Source organism: Seriola aureovittata, chromosome 17 (assembly GCF_021018895.1).
Source record: "Seriola aureovittata isolate HTS-2021-v1 ecotype China chromosome 17, ASM2101889v1, whole genome shotgun sequence".
In the NCBI taxonomy this organism is placed as follows: domain Eukaryota; kingdom Metazoa; phylum Chordata; class Actinopteri; order Carangiformes; family Carangidae; genus Seriola; species Seriola aureovittata.
In genome coordinates this window covers 20,599,016-20,624,680 of record NC_079380.1, presented here as the reverse complement: position 1 = coordinate 20,624,680, position 25,665 = coordinate 20,599,016, and the positions used below count along the sequence as shown (strand labels likewise).

At 43.1% G+C, this 25,665-nt stretch overlaps 1 protein-coding gene across 7 annotated transcripts in view; it reads left to right on the top strand.

The window, feature by feature from the left end:
* nfixb (nuclear factor I/Xb) overlaps positions 1 to 25,665 on the top strand; it is a 143,818-nt gene that overhangs the window by 2,187 nt on the left and 115,966 nt on the right. For 4 of the 7 annotated variants that reach the window (XM_056402199.1, XM_056402203.1, XM_056402209.1 and 1 more), the window contains exon 2: positions 7,447 to 7,530. In XM_056402199.1, the coding sequence (XP_056258174.1) occupies positions 7,447 to 7,530 (84 nt within the window). Of the gene's footprint in view, positions 1 to 7,446; positions 7,531 to 11,546; positions 12,316 to 15,755; positions 15,792 to 25,665 lie in introns of those variants that run through there. The other 3 variants (XM_056402197.1, XM_056402200.1, XM_056402205.1) reach the window with 3 other exon arrangements.

The following is a 25,665-nucleotide window of genomic DNA, read 5'->3' as shown; positions in this document are numbered from 1 at the left end:
CCTTGACCTTTTAGATAAATTCTTTTTTTGGCATGAAATGAGTCAAGTCAGGCATAGTTAGGGGAACCTCCCACATACAACCTTGAAGCTGCTTAGACTCCAGGAAGGGAACTTATTTGCACATGAATATGGAAGATTATTAGTATGAATAATTATTTGTTTACGAGCTTCCTCGCTGACATGGCAGCTGCCCAAGAAGCTCATCAGTAAAAATGATACAAAATTCAGGACAGGCCTCACATGGGATTATCTTGACTTGTTATTCTCCCACTTATAGCAGCAACTCACCTCTTTTTTTTTTTTTCTTTTTCTTTTTTAAGAAAAAGGCTATATTGTGAATTTGTGCCAAACATATCAGTTGCATGTTAGTTTAATCAGAATGCACTGGAGGCATCTGTCAATCAGTGTCAGGACTCAGTTAGCTCCCCCTCCCCCGAGGCTGATGCTCCATCTCACACTCACAAACACCAGTTTTCTGTAGAGATGATCTATATCTGCGGTTCTGCAGGTTATTGATTTTTCCAAATGTGTTTGAAATCAAAAAAGAAAGACACGACCTGTCATCATGAAACTGTGAACATGACAAATTATGATTTGTAGATTAGACCTTTATAATAGGCAGTGCTCCTCCATGGGCAGCATATGTGTCATGTGCACTATAGATGGTTAAGAACAAATACAGTAATCATGGAGGGCTGTGTATATAGCTGCGGTAATTGTATCCCACACTGTTTGTGTGTCTGTGTGTGTGTGCAGCCTGCCACATGATGATCAGACAAGCGGTTTTCCAGTCTTGTGTGATCTCCCTCTTGGCTGTTGCTGCCAGTGATGTCATCGCTCACTGTATACAGAATATTATGCTATTATGTTTGTCCTGGCCTTGACTTTTCCCTGGAAAATAAATAAGGCTTCAAGCAGGCTATGATAGCTCATGTGGTGTGTGAGCTTTTGCTGTAGTTTAAAGATGGAAACTGTGATATACAGTCAAACAGCGTAAATATTAGGATAGTGAGCTCAGATAGGGTTAGTCAGGTTGATTGGTTTTTAAGCTGTTGTAAACTGTTGTAGCCTGGATGAGCGCAGAGGACAGATCGAGACGCGTGGTCATGTGACGGATTGGACGTCTTTGTTGCACTAAACGAATCAAAAGTTTAAGAAACTGTGTCGCTTTTGACAATTAAAGAGTTGTGGGCCCGAAATCGTTTGCCGCCAAGCAAATGGTAGAGACACAGAAAAGGAAAGACTTAAAGGGCCATGAGAGTGATTTAGTATCCACTTCCATAAAGTTGGAGGACTCACAAGAGACAGATTAAAAAAAAAAGAAGAAGAAAAGAATCAAAATCGAAGCAGCAGATGCTGAGATATCCTGACTTTTAGTTCCTCGTCTCCAAAAAGCACTGGATCCTACTTTTCCCATAATTCAATTCATTAGCATCTTTCATTCAACCCTTCCTGTCTGTTAGACGCTCCCATCTTGTCCGCTCCATTCCCACAGTTAATAACACGGGGTGTGTGTCAGATATTTCATGTCTTGGGCTCAAGCTAAGCCTGATGATATCACTGCGACAGTGTCAGGATCATTTCCTCTGGCTTTCAGAAAGATGTTAAAACCGCTGCAGGACTCTCCGTGACAAATCAACTGACCTTAATGTGTAAAATCAGTGGAGTGCTCCCTTGATTTAAGCATTGCATAATGAGTATTTATAATTTTTCATTAGTGCGCCTGAAACATAAGACACGAGGTTAAGGATTTAGACACAGAAGTATAAAGGTAGCTCAGTTCTCCTTTTGTTGTTTTATCCAGGTCAGTCCCGTTGAGCCCTGTGTTTGCATGCAGTCTACCTTTTCATGCCTTTTCAGTTAAAACAGTCACTCTACCAGAGGAAGCTGTTTTCATAAGCACGCACTTCCTCTCATGGAGCATGTACTCTTGAAAAGATGAGGAGTGAATTCAGAAGCGCTGTGGTGAACCTGTGCCCACTGGAGAGCACCGAGTGCAGGTGAAAGCAGCAGGGTGACATTCGCAGCCGGTGTCGACGACGACGACGTGTTTCGGTGACTATTGGAAATGTACAAACGGTGAAAAGCAAAGTGCTGGAGCGAGGTGATCTCAGGATCTTTCAGGAGTTTAGGAGTTTTAGAGTTTTTCTTGAAACAAGCGAGCGTGTCTTGAAATAAAGCAGACCGCTCCGGTGTGAGGATAATTCGACCCCGGATCGGATCAGACCGCACAACACCGACACACTTCTTTCATTAGTTTTGGATATTTATTTTTTTTGCAGTGTAAAGGAAGTCTCACTTTGTCTGACCCGGCTCCTCTAACTCGTCCATCTCATTTCTACCCCTGCCTCAATTACTTTATCAACACTTAACCCTCACATTAATTGGTTTCACAAAACACCCCAGACTGCACACCAGCTGTGTAGCCGAGTAATTTGAATCTACTTAATTTGGGAAGGTGTTGGTATCTTCTGCCTTTCCGAGTTTAATTTGGAAAAAGAAAAAAAAAAATCACAACAACAATACATGTATTTTCTCTCTTCACTCTCCTCTTTAGGGTCTTAATGAGGAATTAGAGCCAATAGCATTATTCATTAAACAGAGCTTGCCAGCTATTTATCACTCTAACAATATTAGCATATTTGTTTAAATTTTCAACACTTTTTTTTTAGCATTCGTAACCAGGTTTAGCATTTTTAATAATCTGGCATCGAATGCATCGTACCAAATTGAATGCTGAAAAAGAACCAGTGGCAAGCCCCAGAAACATATAAAAATCCTTCACAAACACACACACACACACACACACACACACACACGCACACACACACATGCACACACACTGCTCTAATTACCGCCTCCCCCGCTCCCTGTCTCTTATTCCTCACCTCCTGAGATGCAGGTGTAAAATATCACATTTTTCCAGCATTTTTCCCTGAGGTGGCACTGGCTTGGACTCACACTACGTAAATTTCCCCTTTCATATTCCCTCACACATTTTTTTCTACAAACAAGTTCCCCCTCCCCTCCCCTCCCCTCCCTCTCTTTGATGTGCTTGCCACATCTGCACAGGTTTGTTAGCTTGTTACCAGGTGAAGAATGAGGATACAATTAAGGGCTGAATGAAGTGGGACTGGGTAGGATGTCAGTTATGTTTCGCAGCAGAAAAAAAAAAGAAAAGTCTCTCCGATTGCTCCAGAAAGCTGTTGAGCCCGTGGAGCCGGCGCCGCAGCGGAAAGATCAGAAGGTTGTTGAACAGTTGTTAAATTGTGAGGATACCTGCCTCTCGTGGATTGTTGTGTACCCAGAGACCCCCGGGTGGTTTCTGAGCTGAACAAGAGAACGAGGAAGACAGGGGAAGGTGGGCCGGGTGTATGTATACTCTGATTAATCCAGTGCCATGAAACACAGCCAACTCCAGCATTTCCATTAGATCTGACTCATTGTATATGTGGTCAGCTCTTGTCTTGTGTTTGCAGTTGTTGTGTCCCTTATGTTGACTTCCTTGTTTTTGCACAAGTTGAAAGTTAAATGTATAGAAGAAATGGAAGTCCGTCCCCACTGTGTGCTTGTATAGAGGTGGGTTGTCAATAAAGTTCCCTTGAGTCTTGAGTCATCAGAGAAGGTGCAGGGGACGGACTGTGGACATTAAGAGGAATGTTTCCACTCTGAAAACATGATTTCCTGCAAAGGAGGTTCAGTATAGGCGTCCTGTAGCATGCCCAGAGTTCATTAGATAATCAGCTGGTTCAACGACCTACAGCGCTTAAACAATAACTGTATAGATAAACATTTTGGGCAATATGCTCGTTTATATCTGAGCTTTAGCTTAACCTAGTGTAGCACCGACACATCTAAATGACAAGCCGTGGTTTTAGTGGAGGTACATGGTTGAACTATTTCTTGGTGGCCAACACACAGGCCAGTGCCTGGACCAACATTATCATTCAACTTGAGTCATGTTTCCGACCACCGTACGAATGTAAGGCTAATATCTCCTTTCACTGACTCCCCGGGGAATATCCGACTTCAGAGCCGCTTTAAATGGTCGACTGTGTTTACCAGCGTTAGCTAGGTGCTAACGTTTCCTGTCTCCTATTTGTAGAGGACACAGGTAACATGAGATTTTTATCTGTCTCCTCAGCTCAGAAAGCAAAAAGTTGAATTTCCTAAATAATTGAAATTACCCTTAAAAGGATAACTTAACCGTATTTTGCATGTTTTTGGGTGTAAATAATTGATAGAGACAAATATCTTTGCAGTTCATCCACTGTTGATGACGTACGGTAAACCCAACAACCACCAAACAGCTGCTGCAGTGTAATCAAACTGGGCTTGTCCTCGTCAAAGAACGTCCATTAAAGGTGTTTATTTTTCCCATTGTTCAGATTGTTATTAGTCAGTTATTAAACAGATCGTTCAGAGTCCGACAGCGTTACGGACAGGATTCCTACAGAGACAGAACTTTTTGTAAAAAATGAAGATTCTTTTTCTTTAACCAGAAACAGTAATTGTTGCGCTCCGTTCAAAGGCACCAGACTCCATTGACAAAAAGAGTCATTTTACCCTGCAGAATACAGGAGTTGCTGGTCTTTCGCAGCCTCGGGCGGGTAAGTTGTTTGCATTATTGTGTGAATTTCAGTGATGGCAGACGTATCCGGATCCTTTACTCAAGTAAAAATACAACACAATAACTGATCGAAGCAGCAGTAGACCAGCAACTCCCGTGGTTTTTGGCGGTAAAGTTACTGTTTTTGTCAATGGAGTCTGGCGCCTTTGAACAGAGCGACATAGCGGCTCTTTCTGGTTCGACAAGAAGGTTAATCTTTTACAAAAAAAAGTTCTGTCCCTGTAGGAATCCCATCCATAATGTTGTCAGACTCTTAAGACGTACTTTGACACAGACAAACGCCCTGTTTGATTACGTTGCGGCAGCTGTTTAGATGTTGTCAGGTAAAGCTTTTTCTTGCTCTGTAATGGACGGACTGCAAAGGTGTTTGTCCCTGTAACTGTTCACACCCAGGAAACATGGAAAAATTAGGTTAAAAACTCCCCCCCCCGGGCTTATCCTTTACTACATCATACATACATAGGCTTCAAATGGACTCTTAAACTACGACTTTGACCAAGACCAATGTTTTCTTCTGTCGTTCAACCAAGGCAAAATCATCATCTCTATTGATGAGATCTGACAAGCCTCAGTCAACATCCCAGACATCAAATGATTTCTCGAGCTTTTTGAGTGTTAATTACACGAGGCTCTGCAACTCTTTTAGCTCTGGGCAGGGCATATGGATTGGGCATCTGCTGCAAATATATATATCCACATAGAAAAACACACATATGTATATATATATAATTGATACCATGCTCTATAAAAAAAAGGGGGCCAGAGCTGCAGGGAGCTACATCAAACAGTCAGCCTCAACCAAACGATGCCCGTTTCTGAGGGTTGGAGTTTCAGATGAGGACGGAGAGACGCTGCATTCATTGACTGACCTTTGTTTTTATCCTTTCATTTAGTTTACCTTGAGCCTCAACTTCATTGTCTGTGCAAATACAAATCATTTTCCAACTTCGATAAATGATTAACCCTGTCAGAGAGAGGTAACTGCGTGCCTCGTCCTGTGTAACTCTGTGATTAGCATCTGAGTAAAATATATCCTTCAGCTGTACCAGGCAGTTTAAGAGCTTATCAGAAAGCCCAGGGAGCTTGACAAGGGGACCATTTAGTGGGACAAATGGTTTCAAATGGTTTTCCTCCAGCGTTTCCCCACATATTAACGATGACAGGCCAGAGGTTGGATGCTGAGGCTGAATGCCACGGGTAGTGTTTTCTTAGTCACTTGGATGACTTGAATTCTAACTTTGTTTAAACAAGCGAATGCCTCATGCGGGCCCCGTGCTAAATTTATTGTGAGCGGGAGAGGCTCTGCTCAACAAAAACCAATGTTAATCTTATGTTAATCAGCCCGCCTGCGAGACCTTTTGCCACAGACATTGAGTGAAATCACACGCGGAGATGCCCTTCCTGTGTTACAGTAAAAGGGAAAGGGAAAAGACTCGAGCTGTAACCTCTCATTCTGAAGGATATGAATAGCCTGCGTCTCCAGCCGCAGCTCGGTTAGCCCCGAGTCTGGGACTTATTATAGTGCTGTGTGTTTATGCATGTGTCTGCGCATGTATTTGTTCAAGTGCAATCCCGTGTCACCGTGTGCACGTGTGTATTTGTGTGCACACGTAAATGCTTAAGCAACCTACAGTCTCATACCTCACACGCCGGTTTAAATAGTATAACTTTACATTTTTTGTTGCTGGCTACGAGCAATGTTTGTTCCTCTTTTGGGTCCGTGTTCGTTTTCCGCTTAAGGTTCGTTCGGAGATCAGGACGCAAAGTTCTGGAAAACAGGATTATTTCCTCTCTTCTTCTCTATCCAGCAATTAAACTTAAGTCTCCTGGTTCCATTGTGAGTAAAACTTCCTTCCCCCTAACTCACGGAGTTATTTTCATTAACTTAGCGATTTTTTAACCCTCATCTAACAGGTTTAGTTGATTCCCAAAACAGACATTGAAATTTAGCCTCGCAAAAACCAATTTGTACCAGTTTGGACTGAAAAGTAACAGCCACGGGCTAGCTAACCAGGCAGAACTGCCATCCCTGATCCAGATCCTCAGTCTGTGGTTCCCTCCCTTCCATGTTGTCTGGCCTGGCTGCCTCGATTGACAGCAGAACTGCAATGGATGCTCATTCAGAGCCCAAGTCTCTGCTGGCGCGTCCCGCAGCATACAAATGAACCGCGCTGAATAGAAACAAACAAACAGAATAAATACTTTCGCTGCATCTATCAGTGAATGCGATATATAGGGACCTGTGGCGCGGCCAAGAGCCTGTGTTTTGTGTGTTTGCGGGGGCAGACGTATGGCCTGAGCATGTGCGAGTCTGTGCCCAACGTGTGCATGTGTAGTACGTGACTGTGCGTATGTGAATGATTTGTGCTGAATCAGTGTGCGCTGACAGAAAAGTGACCATGCAGGTGAAATAGCAGGGACAGGAAATGCCATTGTGCTGTGAGTATTGTGTGGAGCGGGTACGGCAGCTAAACACATTGCTCCCCCCTCATTCAAGTGGCGGTGACTGGCAGGGCCGGGCCTCAGGCCTGCACAGCATATGGTCTCAGGCACAGGCAGCACACACCATCATCTGTGTGTGTGTGTGTGTGTGTAGAATGTAAAGACGAAACACTCTGTTTCTCTGCGGTTATCTGGTGGTGGTGGGACTTGATATAAACGGGTCAAAATGAAAAGCAGCAAGATTAGGAAAATGATATGAAAAATCTGCTTTGAAACAGCTCTGCAGCCAGATATCTGGCGTGTTTTTAAAAATCCCTGAACCTAAAAAAAACAGTGTCAACTAATGAATAAATGACTGTTGTGTTACATTTCAGGCAACCGAAACCTTTCTGTTGAACGAAGAACCCTCCAGAGGTCCTGGGATGCCTGAATGCTTTGTAGTATCAGATTCATACAGGGTATGCATCTCTGATTATTATTATTATTATTATTATTATTATTATATTATTATTATTATTGTTGTTGTTGTTGTTGTTGTTGTTATTATTTCATGTGTTGGTACTAAATGTGTTATTTGAGTCATTACTCATTACCCTGACTGACAGTCTGTTTTCATGCTCTTGGTAATTGCACCACAATCATAATGTCATTCACAGCTCCCTCTACTCAGCTGCAAACCATTACAATCATTATTTCCACAGGCACATTTAAGAAAGAAAAAAAAAAGAAAAAAAAAAGGGGGGGGGGGGGGGCTTTGCAACTTCACCGAAGCGCCCTCGCCTCACGGGGGTGAAAATTATAACGATAATGTGCGGCGTGCTCGGCTGTATGAAAAACAAAAGTTAAAGAAAGTGAGCAGCTTTTCTGAAAGAGAGGAATCCACCCAGCGAGCGCAGTGGATTCACAACGATCGACGTGATATAAAATGGTCATAAAAACAAGAGAGTTTGGGGATGGGGAGGGTGAGAGGAGAAAAAGAGGAGGAGGTGGGGAGTGGGGGTGGGGGGGGGTTCTGTGGATGACTGAAAATGTGATTGTTAATGAGGTGGGAGCCAGTTTTCTAGGCTACAGTCTTTGTTTCCCAGAGTTAAGACTTACGCCAAGTCTCACAGAGAATCTGGGTTGCTACAGTGTATCATGTGTCTCGGGGTACAGAAATGAACCATTATGGCTGTAATTGAGTAGCGCGGCTGGTGGAGGAGAGAGTTTCGGAGAGAGGGGGAGGAGCGTTGGTGGAGCTTGTATTGGATTCCGGGGGCAGCGAGTTCAAGAACATCCACAGGAGGGTGTCCACCTCCAACTTCTCACCAGGAGGTCCGCTGACGGGGGCTCAGTGTTGTATAAAGTGCATCACAGGGCTGCCTTCTTTCGCTGTCTTTATTTCCGTGTGTGTGTGTGTGTGTGTGTGGTGTGTGTGTGTGTGTGTGTGCGTGTGCACGCTTGGCTTACATGTCAGGGATCTTCTAAGAATTGCTGAGGATGACGTCGCAGTCGCTTTTGACAACGTGTATGAATGGAAATATGAATTTAACACCCTGTTTTGGAAGCGGCGCCAGAGTTTTCCAGTGTTGTTGTTTAGATCATGAAGCACCCAGATCGTTTTGACCTGTGACCCCTTTAAAATGAAGTCTCTCTCAGTTTTGTTTGACGGACTTTAGAGGCCTGAAGACTCCAGTGAGAAAAGTCGAGTAAAGCGTAAAGAAACGTACTTTTCTTTTATATCTCTTTTTATCATCACTGTTAAAACATCTCCACGTCAGTTCTGTCTATGATTAAACCCTTAAAACTACAGCTCAACCAGGCTGATATCAGGTTATTGTACATATGTAGATATGGGAGTATATAATGTCGTATCTTCGTATCTTCGTCACAATTGCTTAAAAAGAATTCAGGCTAAAAGATTCGGATTAGAACTGTTGTTTACGTTTAAAAAATATTAATAAATAATAATAATAATAAATAAAATCTATATATCCAAACATCAGTATCAGTGTCTGATGAACAAGACAGAAGAAGAAAATTTTTTTTTTCATGTCTCATTATCATGTTTTCAGTTTGTCCGTCTCATTCTCCAGAACGCCATGTCTCAGGAAAGTTCCTCACATTTGGCACAAACGTCCACTTGGACTCGAGGATGTGATTTTGACGAGATCTTGTTGGTCAAAGGTCAAAGGTCAAGGTCAATGTGACCTCATTAAAAAAAAAAAAAAACATTTTTGGCCATAACTTATGACACAGTTTCACACAAATGTCTCAACGGGATAAAAATAATGAAGCAATGACGTTTTATATCCTAAAGGTCAAAGGTCAACTTCACTGTGGTCTCACGTTGTTCTCACACTTTTCTTTCCTGCCATAACTCAGGAACAGAGGAGGAGACTGTGACCAGATTTTGGTTAGATGATGATGATGCAGATGTTTTAGAAGTCGTAGCTTCGACATCCATACTTGACACGCCGTCTCCTGTCATGGCGACAAACCTCTATCAGAATCACAGTCAGCTTTATCGGCCAAGAATTTCTCTCTGTGAACGTACACACTAACACAGCAGACACGGAGCAGAGCAAGAACAACAAAGCTTAACAAAGTCAAGTCAAATCAATTTTATTTATATTTCCCCAAGTTCCCTCCAAGTCCTCACTACATGTTTTATAAGAGTCTGGACAGAAATGGATTTGACTGTAACTTGACTGGCTGGAGGAGGCGGACAACCAGCAGCCTGTAATTCTAGTTTCGCTTGTTTATACGAAGCACAGAGGCTCAGGTTACATCCAAAAATGACTTGATAAGAAGGAGATTTTTTTTTACAGTGGGCTCATGAGCCCGTCACATTTATCAAACCACGGCTGCGTGTGCACTGTATGTAAACTGTGAGCTGCTAGACGTGACATCTGCTCATCCAAACAGCACGACCGCACTTTCTTTTTGCTTATCTGCGCTGCACTGCGTCTCATCTGCTTTTACACCAAACACACAGCCAGGTGTGGTGCTCCCGCTGGTTGTTGGTGTGATGCTGCAGGCAAAATTTGTGGTTTCTACCCTCGAGCAACCTGTTTTGCAGATCTGAGGATTGTTGAGGACAGAGATAAACTGACGTCTCTGATCATTTAACCAGTGAAAAGCGTCACTTTTTAAAAAATTTTTTTTTTTTTTAAACTGTGCAACTTCTTTGGCTGATGGGTGAAGTCATCGCGGCGGCGCTGGCCACTCTGGAGCAGTGGCAAATATGTATATTCGAAAGCGTGTGAAAAAAAAGCAGAGCCGCGGCAGACCCACCAACCATAGCATATGGCTCTACCATGTGTTACTTAATGAGAGATTTACTCACACAGACCACTAAATGTGTGGCTCATTTAAGGAGCCACGGCAGAGGAGTGTTTGCGTGTGTTGCATGCAAGTCGACTCTATAAAGGAGGGAGGTTTTGATCCCCGGCTAACCGCTCTCTCTAACCTTTTGCACTTGCTTTTTAACGACTGTGCTGCAGGAGTGAGCCGAGAGCAAAGACTATCCCTCTGATGTAGCCGCCACCGGTTATGACGTCAGCACACCTGCCTAAACGGAAACCAATAGGTGTGTGTACTAGGGCGTGTCTGTCTGTCTGTGTGTGTGTGTGTGTGTGTGTGTGTATCATACTCACAGAGAGGAATGCTGGTGTTTTAACCTCGTGTGGCGGCGAAGGACAGGAGGTTACACTTTTTGTGGTGCGCATAGACTCCTGACCACACCGCCCTCTCTCTCTCCCCTCTCCGCCTGCGCCTCTGGCTCGCGGAGCTGGCCGTGCGCAGTAATTGGCCACACAGAGCCCAGATCTCTTTGTTTCGCCTGCAGAGAGGCTTTGCGGTAGAAATGCACAAGCAGTAGGCCTCATAAATCTGCGGGACTCCAGTGTCGGGGCCCGAAAATTTCAGCTCTGCTCCTTCACAATGACTTCACTCCCACCCAAATTCCCCACTGTACCACACTCAGGACCTGCTCCAAGAAACTTCATTTTATGACTTTTGTGCGATATGTTTATCACTCACTACTGTTTATGTGTGTTTGTGTGTTTGTATGTGTGTGTGTGTGTGTGTGTGTGTGTGTTGTGTGTGTGTGTGTGTGTGTTAGAGGGAGAGAGAGAATTTTCTGTTTCCTTACACACCCCAATTTGGTACAATTTAGTATTTTGATGCTGCTCAGAGGCTGTGATTATACGTCTGTCTTCACTGTTTGCTGGTCTCCTACTTCACAGTGAATGCTGCAGTATAACTGTTTGGCTTGGACTCACTTCACTGGGTTTGAAACTCCAGTTGTGGGCTCCAGACTGGGTCAAATATGGTTCAGTAAATAAATAGACTTGACTTTACGGCCCAGGATGAGATAATGCATTGATTCAAACGCCTGCAAATGAATTGAAGTGCAGGCTTTTTTTTTTTTTTTTTTTTTTTTTTTTTTTTTTTAGCTTTGAGTGCGTGAGAGCTGAAACATTTAAAAAACAGATAAAGTTTTCATCCTGGCTTGTCCATTATATATATATTGTAAATAAAGTTTCTGTCAGTCAGATTGGAGACTTTTCATAACTCTCAACATAAAGCTACAAAAAAAAAAAGTGCAGCTTATTCCCTTTTGCCCCGCAGCTGTTACAGAAGTCAGATCCACTCTGGTGATGCGTTTACGTGTTACTCTCTAACTAAAAAAAAACATTAAAGAAGCACTGGACGAATTATCTGTCCCCTGATGATTATTTGCATCTTCAGATCACGGTATGGACGGGTCAGTAAACGCAACTGGAGCGTAACATGACCATGTAAAAGATGCAGAGGAAGCGCGGGCACAGCCTCTACAGGCTCTGCGCAGCGGATCAGAGAGACACCGAAGATTTCATCAAAAAAAAAGAAGAAAAAAAAAAGAAAAGATAGAAAGATTCAGAGTTTTTTTTGCTGCTAACGACACATTGATGAATCTGCATAAAAATAAGAAATAAAAAAAAAAGGCGCCACACGGAAGAATTCGTTAGAAAAAGAGGAGAGCGATAAAAGTCCTTCAAAGAGGAGAGGGGAGGGAGACAAAGTTTTTTCCCTGAAAGTTTGTGCAAGCTTTCACTTTCTAGGCGGGGTTACTGTAAGCTGCAGCAGCATGGAGTGAGAGAAACAGGACGGCGAGCGAATGCAATGCAGCACTATACCGAGCTTCCATCCAACTTAAATAAGCTCTCCAATTCTCCCTTCTAAAAATAACCATGTACTCCCCGTACTGCTTGACACAGGTAAATTATCTTCTCTTATTTCATTGTTTGGGTTTAGCCTATAGTGGGGACGCCGGTTTTTTATTGTGCTGCCTCTTGTCTATTATTTTCCATGTGTTTCATTGTTGTAGCGCAGCGTCTTTCTGCTCTCTGACTCAGTGTGAAACTTCACCTTCACTCTCCGACGCTCGTCCCGTCTCCGAGCGCGTTTCTGCCGCACGAAACTTTCTCGTGCGTTTCCATCGCACATGGTTTTTGGAGAGAAAATGGCGCTTCTCCCGAAATGTATTTCATATAAAAAAAAGAAGGAGGGGAGCCTGCGGGAGGAGGAGAAAGCGGAGCGCAGGGATAGACAGAGAGTGTGGACTGGAGTTTAACGTTACTGCTGTTAAGATTTTTCCAAGAGTGTCGAAGCTCGCAGGAGTTTTTTTGGCCGGTGAGAGGAGCGCGGGGCGCGCACCGCCGCCGCCTTTAGAGCTGCGTTCATGTGGAGCTGAGACCGGGAGAAGCGAGAGAGGCTGGAGCTGGTGTGTGTGTGTGTGTGTGTGTGTGTGTGAGAGAGAGAGAGAGAGAGAGAGAGAGAGAGAGAGAGAGTGTGTGTGTGTGTGTGTGTGTGTGTGTGTGTGTGTTTATAAACTGTGAGGAACAGTACAGACATTCTGCGTGCATCTTCTTGAGATGGTGTGTTTGCGGCGCTCTGCTGCACCAGTTGACAGTTTTTTTTTTCTTCTTTTTTTTGCTCTTGAATGCAACACGTGAGCACGTGCAGTTACAGGTTAACTGAAAACACGAGGGTTGCATTGATTTCATATTTATATGTCAGTGTAGTTGTGTCTTTATTCAACCTCTTGGTTCATTTCCCTGTTTCCCCCTCTGCAGACAGCAGAGCGCAGTTCCTGCTCGTGTCACAGTTCATTCAGACTAACTTTACAAAATAAAAGTCACTGGATTTTTTTTTCTATTAACGTGAAATTACTTCCTTTAACTTCTCGCTGTAGGTCGTACTTACTTTATTTTAAAGACTTTTATTGCTTAAATTTTAAAAACTTAAAAAGTGAAAAAACACGAAGGACTGCTGCTTCTTAGACTTTATTGTTCAGCATATTTAACTCAGTCTCTTTACTTTGTTGCTACTGACAGTATTTTACTGTCAGCAGCTGTTGTGGACATTTCTGACACTAAAATAACACGGCTGTGAGTTGTAATAAATGTTGCTGTAAATGTTCATTATGACTCATTTCGAGTTGCTCTTTTATGGCTTTTTTTTATATTGTGTGCTTTATTCATAATTGATAATATTTCACGTGCAATAAACCTCCATATTTATCACGACATATTTGCCTAAAAGTAAGTAAGAATTTCACTCTGCCTGCAGAACCTTTGCAGCATGGGCACATGCAGCTGTATGCAGCTGTTTGCATTGCACCACAGCTGTACAAAAGTGCTGCTTTCAGACAAACCCAACATGCTCAACCGCCTCCCGCCCCCACTATTAATCTAAATCTTATACGAAACTGTCATTAGTTTTCTCAGCAGCGAAAGAAAAGTAAAACTAAAATTCAAAAAAAATATTTCCAGTTTTAAACGTTTCCCTTCAGCGAAACCTCTTTTTTTTCCAGGTCCATGAGACTTTGAAGGTGTTTCCTTCCTTTAAGACAACCAGTGGCAATGACCTGCCCATGTTATGTTATACAGCTGCTGGAAGTCTTACTCTTATAAAGCAGACTTGTTTATCCCTCATTGGCTTCGTCTGACAGTGGACTGCCAGGGTCTCGTTTGATGTGTAATTCATTCCTGATTTTTACAGTGGTTTTATTAAAAGAGTTTTCCTCCCATCATACGCCTCTGACAACTCTGCTACCAGAGGCTGAGAGGATGTTCCTCGCTCCTCTCATGGGCACAAGTCATGTCTGGTTTCCATTTAAAAACATTAGCAGTTAGGATCATAACGTCGGCCTCTCGTTGACACCAGAGAGGGAAAGGAGATTTTTATTATTTTCCCTTAATTCTTCGTTTTATTGAAGAAACTATTATGGGCTACTTAGTGTGTTGACTTAAGACTTTGGAGGGTGAAAGTCACTTAGAAATGGAAAGAAAATAGAAACAGGCTGGTAAATTATGATCACAGGCATCTCACATATTGCATAGATCAGACTATGCTCTCTGTATAGGAGCCGTATACACAGGCCTCACTTTTTTTCTTTCTTTAATTCCAAACAGGCCTTTAGATATGATGACTTTATCTGTAATTGATAAAAAAAATCTTATACAGCAGATGATCCCTAAAGGAAAAGAGATTTTATTTAGCAACATAAATTTCCCTTAATTAAACCTAATTGGTAACAGAAGCTCATACAGTGCAGTGTAGTACACATGTTGCACATCACAGTAACTTGCAGTAAGTCACGATGGAAGTGAGTCTGCAGCCGAGAGATGAACTCACACACTCTTATACCATTTTAAGTTTTTTGCCATTTTTAAAAAACCGTGTGTGTGTGTGTGTGTGTGTGTGTGAGAGAGAATGTGTGTGAGAATGTGTGTGTGTGTGTGTGTGTGTGTGTGTGTGTGTGTGTGTGTGTGTGAGAGAGAAGAAACAACTTCCCTCTCCGTGCACACAGCCCCCTCTCTCCACACACACACACACACACACACACTCACTCACTCACACACACTCTCACACTATCTCTCTCTCTCTCTCTCACACACACACACACACACGTTCAGCAGCATTCCCTTGCAGCTCCGTCTGCAGACAGAAAGGCACATTTTGTTTATTTAATTGCTGTTAATAATTTAAAAATGGAGCTTGGACCTCGGATATGGCAACAACTGTAAACAATCGAATGAATTATTAACTGTGATAAAAGACAGACTGGAGAGAAGCAGCGTGCTGAGATGTGGCGGTGCGAGATGGAAACAAATTACAGAGTAAGAGAGGGAGAATATATATATATATATATATATATATATATATATATATGAAAGCTGCTATTAGTTTATATCAGGGGAAGTGGTCGACATTTCCACTGTAATGTCTCATATTCCTTAATTCCACATTCATTTGTAAGTAGCCAATAACGCAAATATTGCAATTTCCTGCTCAGATTGTCTCTGACATTATTTTTTTTATTTTCTCATGTTTAATTAATAACTCTATTTATTTGACTTAATTTCTCCGTTTTTGCTGCTCTCTCCAAACCTTTCACTGTCAGCCCTCAATGACGCAGCACAAATCTGCACTTTAAAAAAACAACCAAAAAAAAAAAAACAGATTTTTTTTTTCTTTTCATTGCATTTTTTTTAAATGTGTGTTGAGTGCTTCATGCAGCTCGTAATGTTGTCATCTCAGACTGTTTTCACTGGTGCGACATGTTAACTTATTCCTTCCCTCTGCCCCCCTCTGCCCGCCTGGACGCTGACCCCTGCTCTCCTCGCCTCTTAACACCCTCTCAACACTAAAGTATTACCCTACTCACCTTCTAAACAATGCCTTAGTGGTAAGTCCTGTTTAGTCCCTATTTCTTCAGCATTAGGTGTGTGTGTGTGTTTTCTATATTTTTCCATCTTGAGAGACTGTTTTCTGTGGTGACTTCTGCAGGGCCGCTCACGCTGACCTGCAGCTGGAATTATTCTAGGCTCGTGCAGGGAGGCGGGAAACCTTCTTTCATTTTGCACACACACACACACGCACACACACACACACACACACACACATACACACACTCTCCATGAAAAGTTGCATTTTTCTCTCTGTGTGTTTTTGTAGCCTGTTATTGGCAATATTATCAAACCAGACGACACTTTTTTTCGCTGTGCAGCAGCGCAAATAGACCAAAACACTGGCTGCAGCTCCGACCACTGTTTCTCACAGACATGTGTTTTAATGTGTGTTTAGGAAAATATTAGATCTTAGTGTCGAAATCGGGATATTTCTGCAAAATATGAAGTCTGAGCTGCAGCTCACACGGCGATCGGCCACAGCAGCTTTATTCACGCTCATATTTTCATTTCCCGCGTTGGAAAGAGTTTAAAGCGCTTCGTTTTCTATCTTAAGTGAATTGAAGCTGCATCAGTTGCTCTGTTCAGCTTTTTCTCATGCAGCTCCTGTTTGTTTTGGTGTTGGCTCATTATTATCGCTTTGCAGAGCCTTATGACAAGCGTGTGTGTGTGTGTGTGTGTGTGTGTGTGTGTGTGTGTGTGTGTGTGTGTGAGTGAGTGTGTGAGTGTGTGTGTGTTTTCAGGGTCTATTTTCTCTGATAGTCAGAGGTCACCTCTTCTCCGAGGTCACCACCTCAGCGCACATGACTTATTGCTCTGTCCTCCCAGTCTGAAGCGCCGCGCTTTTCTTTATCTGCGCTATATGTTGCTCCAAGAGGATGTATTATATTTTTCTTACGTCACCGGCGGTTGTTATCGCTCCCTATCGCAGAGCAGTGTTTTCAATGAAAATATCAAAGCGATATTTAGAGGAGGAAAGCATGAGCTAGTTTGTTTTATGTGAAAATCTGATTAAATTAATGTAATCAATATCTGGACTTTGAAGCATTAACTTTGCATTGACACATATTTGGTGAGGTGGCCCTTACACCCCCCCCCCTCACCCCCCCGCCCCCCCACCTCCCCCACTTCTCTCTGCTCTCTGTGTCTCTTCCCAAGGCCTGGAAAATGAGTTGGAACAGCTGTTCAGAGGATTAAAATCTGATGGAACCGCAGTCTGAATAAACAGAAAATGTTGGATTTTTCAGAATTAAAGACACACACATGCATGCAATGCGCATGCACGAGCGCTTACACACACACACTCACACACACACACACACACGGACATGCAAACATACACCTAAAAGCTTTTGGGTGCCATGTCTTCATGCCAATTAGGCCTGTGAGTGGTTATCGCTGGATTAGCCTGGATCCCAGTTTCCAGGCGACTGTGTCTCACCTTTATCCTTAAAAAAAAAAAAAATCCTTTTTTCCCGGCCAGTTGCTGGTGTTTCATTTCACAAGCGAGAACAACCCAAGTCACATCACAAGGAGTAAAAAATTGCCTGTATTACATTTCTCCGATAGATATATTGAATTATGATATCACTGTGGGTTTTGGTTCAGTTGCACATGAGTTTAATTGACTTGATTCTATATATATATATGTGTGTGTGTGTGTGTGTGTGTGTGTGTGTGTGTGCGTGTGTGTGTGTGTGTGTGTGTGTGTCATCTCAGTGATGCCAAATAGGAAAGAAGAAGTTTAGCCTGTGTGGATATTTGTGTGGAAAAGTGACCCGGCAGCCAGTAGAGCACTCTGCCTTTGGCCACCAGACAGAAGAATGAACTCATAGTACATTTGATTGACAGGTAGGGCTGATCTATTGTACTCTCCTGTAACCGAGAGAGGAAGACAGGCAGGGAGTACCGGGGTGAAATCGGAGTCCTGATTGGCTGTGCTGTAGCGGATCTTTTCCCCCCTCATCACGGGACACCAGGAGGTCATAATGCCAGACACTGCAGAGGACACCTTGTTCCTATTGTTTAATCATTTATACCATGCTGCCAGTGATGCCACAAAAAAACCCCGCCATTAAATTGCACTCGAGCTCATTCAAGGTGCATTTTTTGGGCGTTCGTGTCCTCCTTTCATTCTCGCCACCAAAGGCCACCAGTCTGAAACCAGGAAGTAGTTCTGTTCAGACATCCCAGTGCTGCACATGTGAGCTTTTTTGCAGCTTCAGAAATTGGTAGCATGCCGTGGATTATTTGCATTCTAAGTACATGCTGCATTTCTAAGCATATAAATGAGAGGCTTATGAAGTTTTTCTGTGATTAATGTCTTTGTCAGTCATCTAAATTTTCTGTGTTTATTGTCAGCTGATGACTGGGGGCCACCATGCGTCAGCAGGAGCAAATTTACGGCAATTTTTTGCTAAGAAATCCGGCGCTCTCTTTGGTGGCGGAGACAAAGACGAGATGAGCTGAGTGCATTTTGGCAGCAGGCGATATAGATTTGAGTTAAGTAGCATGTAGTTTTTATCTCGAGCTGCATGCAGAAAGAGGCAGAACAAACTGTGTCTCATTCAATATCAGCACAGCTGTCCCAGCATCCGTGGAGAATGGATTCCTACTGCTATTGCCATGGGAGGCTCCAGCCAAGAAGAATGGGAGGATATCCAGTGTGTGCGCTTGTGTTTTAAAAGGAAGGCGAAGAGTGAGAGGAGAGAGTAATATGCTGGTGTGTCTGTGCGTACATGTCTGTCTGTGTGTGTGTGTGTGTGTGTGTGTGTGGTGTGTGTGTGTGCGTGTGTGTGTGTGTGTGTGTGTGTGTGTCATCTCAGTGATGCCAAATAGGAAAGAAGAAGTTTAGCCTGTGTGGATATTTGTGTGGAAAAGTGACCCGGCAGCCAGTAGAGCACTCTGCCTTTGGCCACCAGACAGAAGAATGAACTCATAGTACATTTGATTGACAGGTAGGGCTGATCTATTGTACTCTCCTGTAACCGAGAGAGGAAGACAGGCAGGGAGTACCGGGGTGAAATCGGAGTCCCTGATTGGCTGTGCTGTAGCGGATCTTTTCCCCCCTCATCACGGGACACCAGGAGGTCATAATGCCAGACACTGCAGAGGACACCTTGTTCCTATTGTTTAATCATTTATACCATGCTGCCAGTGATGCCACAAAAAAACCCCGCCATTAAATTGCACTCGAGCTCATTCAAGGTGCATTTTTTGGGCGTTCGTGTCCTCCTTTCATTCTCGCCACCAAAGGCCACCAGTCTGAAACCAGGAAGTAGTTCTGTTCAGACATCCCAGTGCTGCACATGTGAGCTTTTTTGCAGCTTCAGAAATTGGTAGCATGCCGTGGATTATTTGCATTCTAAGTACATGCTGCATTTCTAAGCATATAAATGAGAGGCTTATGAAGTTTTTCTGTGATTAATGTCTTTGTCAGTCATCTAAATTTTCTGTGTTTATTGTCAGCTGATGACTGGGGGCCACCATGCGTCAGCAGGAGCAAATTTACGGCAATTTTTTGCTAAGAAATCCGGCGCTCTCTTTGGTGGCGGAGACAAAGACGAGATGAGCTGAGTGCATTTTGGCAGCAGGCGATATAGATTTGAGTTAAGTAGCATGTAGTTTTTATCTCGAGCTGCATGCAGAAAGAGGCAGAACAAACTGTGTCTCATTCAATATCAGCACAGCTGTCCCAGCATCCGTGGAGAATGGATTCCTACTGCTATTGCCATGGGAGGCTCCAGCCAAGAAGAATGGGAGGATATCCAGTGTGTGCGCTTGTGTTTTAAAAGGAAGGCGAAGAGTGAGAGGAGAGAGTAATATGCTGGTGTGTCTGTGCGTACATGTCTGTCTGTGTGTGTGTGTGTGTGTGTGTGTGTGTGTGTGTGTGTGTGTGATTTTTGTCATGTGTGTGTGATGTTGTCTCCACCCGCCTCACTTTTCCTCCGCTCATGTCACCTCTGGCATGGATTAGTCTTTGGCACAACCCTGGCAGTGCCCACGGCCCCAGTGCGGTTCTGTGGTCGCCGATATGTTGTGCTGTTGCCATGGCTACTGAAAACTCTCACACACACACACACACACACACACACACACACCGGTGCTCAATTACATAATTGAGCTAGAATATACAGAGGAACACAAAATACTTGGTGTACAATATGAGAGCAGAGAGAGGGGAAAAAACAGACGACTGTAGTGTGTATAAAGGGGGGGGGGGGGGGGGGGGGGGGGGGGGGGGGTCTCAATTTGGAAACCACCAAGACAAAGTGTGCCTTTACCAGAACAAACCATGAGCAGAAAACAGCAATGCACTGGTGAATATTTGTGAGCTTTGTCACTGCTGAGCTTCAGACAGCGGTACAGAGTGTTCTTTCCTCTGATTTTGAGTCATAAATCTAAATAACAGTGCCACCATTATGTGGGTATTTGGAGCGTTGTGACAACCAATCTGACGGGGCAATTGAGGATAAGGTGTTTGCGGTGACACATGTGGTGTGTGTGTGTGTGTGTGTGTGTGTGTGTGTGGAACAATGAGAGGCAGAGAGAGAAATTGATAGTGTGTGCATGAGAGAGGGTGTGGCACCTTGAGTTTACACAGATGCACCATGAGGCATATACACACACACACACACACACACACACACACACACACATATATTTCTTTCTTCCTCCTCCTCTCTCCTCCTGGGCTTCAGGTTGTCTTGAATAGATCTTGTATCTGTGAAAGTATCAGCAATGTGTCAAATTCCAACCACCATTTCTGTCACAGTTGGTTTCCACTCGAGTGCGTTTTAAGGAGAAATCATTTGAACTGCTAAGTGGCGTATCATTTAGGATTAAAGACTCCATCCAGACATGTTTGAACACGTATAAATAAAAAAAAATAATACTCTCTTTGAATAATGATTAATGACGCCTGATTGTTTTTTAATTTTCCACAAAAAAAGAAAAGAAAAAGAAAAGTAAAATTGAACCAGGTTTGGCTTCCTTCATTAATTGTGATGTCACAAACTCCTGCTCGTACGCTCACGTCTTAGATTTAAGAGGAGCACAGAAAAACTTTCCACCTGCAGCACATGATCGTGAAAACAGATTTTTAAAAGTTGCATCATTCTGGAGAGTTAAAACTCAAACATCCAAGTGGAGCAGCAACGTATATTTGTGAGTGGAGAGCTACTTCAAAAAAACAACAACAGAGGATCAGTGGAAGAAGCTTTACTGCGTTATCAGCTATCATCAATTACACATAATTTAAGATCACGAAATGAATATGCTATGCTAACAGCTATTCATTTTCTCCCCGATGCTACCAGTATGAGGCCAGTAGCATGGAACTGTCATTGCTATAAAGGATTTGATTCAACAGTCATGTTGTGGATTGGAAAATGAAAAATGTTGTACATTTTGCAGTGTTTAGTTAGTTGTGTTTCATGTCTAGTGCTACAGAGGACAGACTGAGAAATGTTTCTGAGCGTGCTTTGTTCTTGCATTGAGTAAATCTGAACCAATGCCAGTATCAACACACGGAGCAAACGCTGACAGTAATTCATTCTCTGCTCTTTCTTTTTAATCAACAAGTAACATTTCTGTAAAGGCGGCCTGTGTGGTGCCGACTTTGCACAAAGAGCAACGTAAAGGCTCGAACTTGTGACTGGGAAAAAACAAGGAGTGTGCAATGCCATTGTATGAGTCTGTCACAGGTCAACAGGAATAGATAAAGAGTTGTTGTTGCAGATCACTGACTGCCCACTCAAGGTCACTTCAGTGTGGGCAATCTGGGCATGTTGTTTGGCCTGTCCTGCCTGTCTGTCTGACCTACATCTCACTGCACTGGCTAAATATATACAGTAGACCCCTCATTACAAAGCTTCCAGATTAATCTGGATGAAATCTGAGCACCGTTCCACTCGCTCTGTCTTTGACTGCAGCTTTCTCTCCACAGACTTCCCCGGGCTGACTTTCCATCTCATTCAGTTTCTGAGACAAGTGAGAAAAAAAAAAAAAAAAAAAAAAAGGCAGATTCAGGCATTCACACAAACATGGCACACGCATACACATACACTTTACCATCATGTGAATATGAGTGGAGCTGTAGCAACATTTGGTCTGGCCCCATTCAGAAACAAACTCCCTCTACACAGGGCGTGTCTGTTTGAATTCAAGCCCAACTATGCGTACAAGCTATATTTTGTGATGCCTCATGAATGACGCACCTGCACATACTTACTCACACGAGGCACAGGTGTGCATTCTTTCAGAAAAAAAAATCACTTCCTGCACAACTGCGTTGCAGCAGTATGTGATAGACAACAGCGGCCCCCGAGCCTCATTTATCTGATGCACCCCCACACCCAGGCAGACGAACTCCAGCCCCCCTTCATCAGCACCTCCTGTCACGCTCCAAATGTGTTTGTTTAAATTGATTTTTTACGCTATTTAACACTATTAATAATATAAAAGAAGCTATTTTGTCCTGCAGTTGAAGAGGCGAAGAAGAAAAATGGGCATTTCAACCATTTTATGTTTCTTTTCTAGCTGAATATTTCAACCATATATCCATAACTTTTAGCTAACTATTGTAATAATTTAATAATAATTTTTTACATATTGTTATTTGTTGTAACAATGTTACTTTTAGCTAACCATGTATCCATAACTATTAGCTAACTATTAAAATTATTTATACATTAGGCTACTTTTAAGCTAACCATTTCAACCATGTATCCGTTGCTAGCTAGCTATTTCCGTCACTTAGCGATAATCTTTAGCTATTTCAACTTGTCAGTTTCTTTTAGCTAACTATTTTAATGAATTTTTGTTATAACCATTTGGTCCATTTATCCATTACTTTGAATTATTTGTGCTGTTTATCCATTGCTTGTAGCTTTCTATTTCAACCATTTAACCATTATTTTTAGCTTTTTTTCCAACCATCCATTAATCTATTACTGTTAACTATTTATTTTAAATTCTTTCGTTATCTATTTCAACTGTTTATCCATTACATGTACCGTACTATTTGGACTATTCATTACCATAGCTATCTATTTAATCACTTAATCCATTACTTACTAGGCATGGCTACCTCCATCCATCAGCCCTTTTATTACCACATAAAACAAAGATGTCTGCACACCTGGTGAAGCCCTGAGAGGCAATTACAATCATTTGGACACAACAGACAAAGACTTCATCAGGCCGTAGTTAATGAGGAAGTGGTGTCGGCGTTGGGAATTGTTTAGTAGTCGAGGCATGACCACATTGTGACGCCACTCAATGATGTCATAGCGTTCATCATCTTTTCACCGCTTCTTTGCCTTTCCTTTAAGTAGAGGAGGGATAAAGAGGCAGTGATTGGCTTGTTGATTGTTCCTCAAATTTCCAGAGGCCTTTCTTTCTTTCATCATCATGCTACATTACCTCATGCTGTAGCGGCGGCACAACAGAAAAAACAAAAGAAAAGAAAAGAAAAAAGTGTCCCAGAGTCCTGGGTATGTTCGTCATGTGACCATGAAGAAGAAGAATCCACATCAGCTATTGGGAGATAAGATTATGAGCCCAGAAATTCCCGACTCAAACTCAGCATCAGCATTAGAGATCTGCTTTTACTCTCTCTCACCGGGATCATGGCTTGAAGGTTGTGATTAGGCTTAATAGGCATTTATTGGGTTAATGTTAGAGGGAAAATCTTTTCCTGTCTTGGGGGTGGGTGGAGGAACGTAGACGCTTGGAGGCTTATGAACCCGCAAGTCAAACAGTAATGAAAACAGTTGTGACCTGATTTCAAGAGCCGGAGAAAAAGAGGAGAGGAGATGGGAAAGGAGGATTTTTTTTTGAGTTTCAGACAAAGAATCACAGACACCAATATGTTAGGGTGACAGGACTGCAAGCTTTTCTTTCTTTCTTTTTTCTCTTCCTCGTCTTTTCTCGCCTGTTTTCTCACTTGCCTGTGCTCCCTTTCGTTTCTCCTTCTGCTTCTTCTTACCTTTCCTCCCTGTTTCTGTCTGTGTATCTAATTCGGCCACCCCGTCCAGCAAGGAATAGCTGTCACCCCAGGGAACAAAGCGCTAGAGCTTGCTCTTCGGAGCAGGAAGTTGGCATGGGGCCAAGGGTGGAAAATCTATACTCGGTTGCATAATATAACATATCTTTACCTCAGATGAACTCTGAGGAGGGCTGGCAGCTGTGAGCAAACAGAGCTGGAGGGCGGGAGTTTGTGTGTTATTAACTGAACTCTGTTTGTGTGGAAGTGTCTGTGTATGTGTTGGGTATGACTGCATGCTCTATACTTCTGGTGACTTGTGTTTACTGGCTGGTGCAGCAGGCCCCCAGGCTGTTTGAGACCCCCCCCCTCCTCCACCCTTGACAGTCGAGCAGGGTACAGTAGAGTCAAATAGACCCTTGTTGAAATACAAAAAAGCAAGGATCAGAGTAGAGTAGAGTTGAGTAGAGGAGGCCGAGGCCAAGCAGGGCTCAGGGTTAGACTCAAACACAACTCTGTGGCTTCTCCTTTTGGCCCAGCCAGCCAGTAACTACTATCCCAACTACAGCTGCACCGTACTCTGCGAGGGAATTCAGATATAAACTTTCTGCTCTGTTTAGGCTCTGAGAAATAGCTGCAGGATTAGTGTGTGTTACATGGAAAGTTGTATATTTAACTGGAAAATTCAGTGCAGGATGAGGATTCCATGTCACTGCTGAAATATAAAACACAGATGGACCGCATTTAACTTAACTCTGTGAGTTCATGGAGTGGCACAATCCTCAAACACTCACTGTGACAGTTATAAATTCACTTCCATGTTGCAGTTCAACTCTATACTCTGCTGTTATTGAGTTGTCTAGCTCCGTCCTCCGATTAATATTCTTATAGGAGTCTTTTTTTTATTTTATTTTGTGTGTGACGTGATCGCCTGCAACCGTAATGGAGAAACAGCGTGTGCCGCTCCTCTTTTGTGGCTGCAGTTTCTCCGGCTCTGTTGAAACGGGACGGTGGGGTGGGTGGGTGGGTGGTGTGGGGTGGGGGGGGGTGGTGGTGGGGGGGGGTGGGGGGGGGTGGGGGGGGGACGTACCCGTAGGCAGTCTGCTGTCTGACATGTCAAAGTGCTGTCAGTCATGAAACTCAAAACTCGCCTCATTACGGTCATCATCTGGAATAAAGCGCAATCATCTCAGCCACCTGTGGCAAGCTGCTGTGGAGGGAAAGACTCTCGCAGGCCTTATGGAGCTGTCTGTTGGAGTCGCATATCGACTCACGCACATTTATTCTATTCATTGTTTCTTTTTTCTTTTTTTTGTTTGTTTTTTATATTTCTCCATCGGCACACCTGAACAAAGTATTTGGAAGCTAGAGTTAGGACTCATATGGGGACCACAAATTGACTGTATATTGCAGCCAGGCTGTGGAGATTTATGATGAAAGTGAATAGGGATGGTGTGGGCGGGTATGCAGAGGTGCACATTATGGTGCCTTTTTCTGTTTTTTTTTTTTTTTTTCCTTTTCATACTTGGGAGAGCTGACGGCCTTGAGAATGGAGTAGAGGAGTAAAGCAGCAGCAGCAGCAGCAGCAGCGTTATTTTTCTTTGGGCAGTTCAGACAGACACAAAGCTTATGGAAAGAAATACAGCATGAAGATGGGAAAGAAGAGAGGGAAATGGGCGGGAATGAAAAAGTGTGCATTGTAAATACAGTAGACTGGGAAGCAATCCACGTCCTTTTATTTTTTCTACCAGCATGATTTGTTTGGTTTACTCTGTATCAATCAGCAGAAGACGTATTTAAACGAACTTGAAGTATATTTGAGAAAGCTTCTTTATGGCTGTGGCTGTTTGTATTCTCCTTTTACTTTCCTTGGAAGCAGCCCGTGA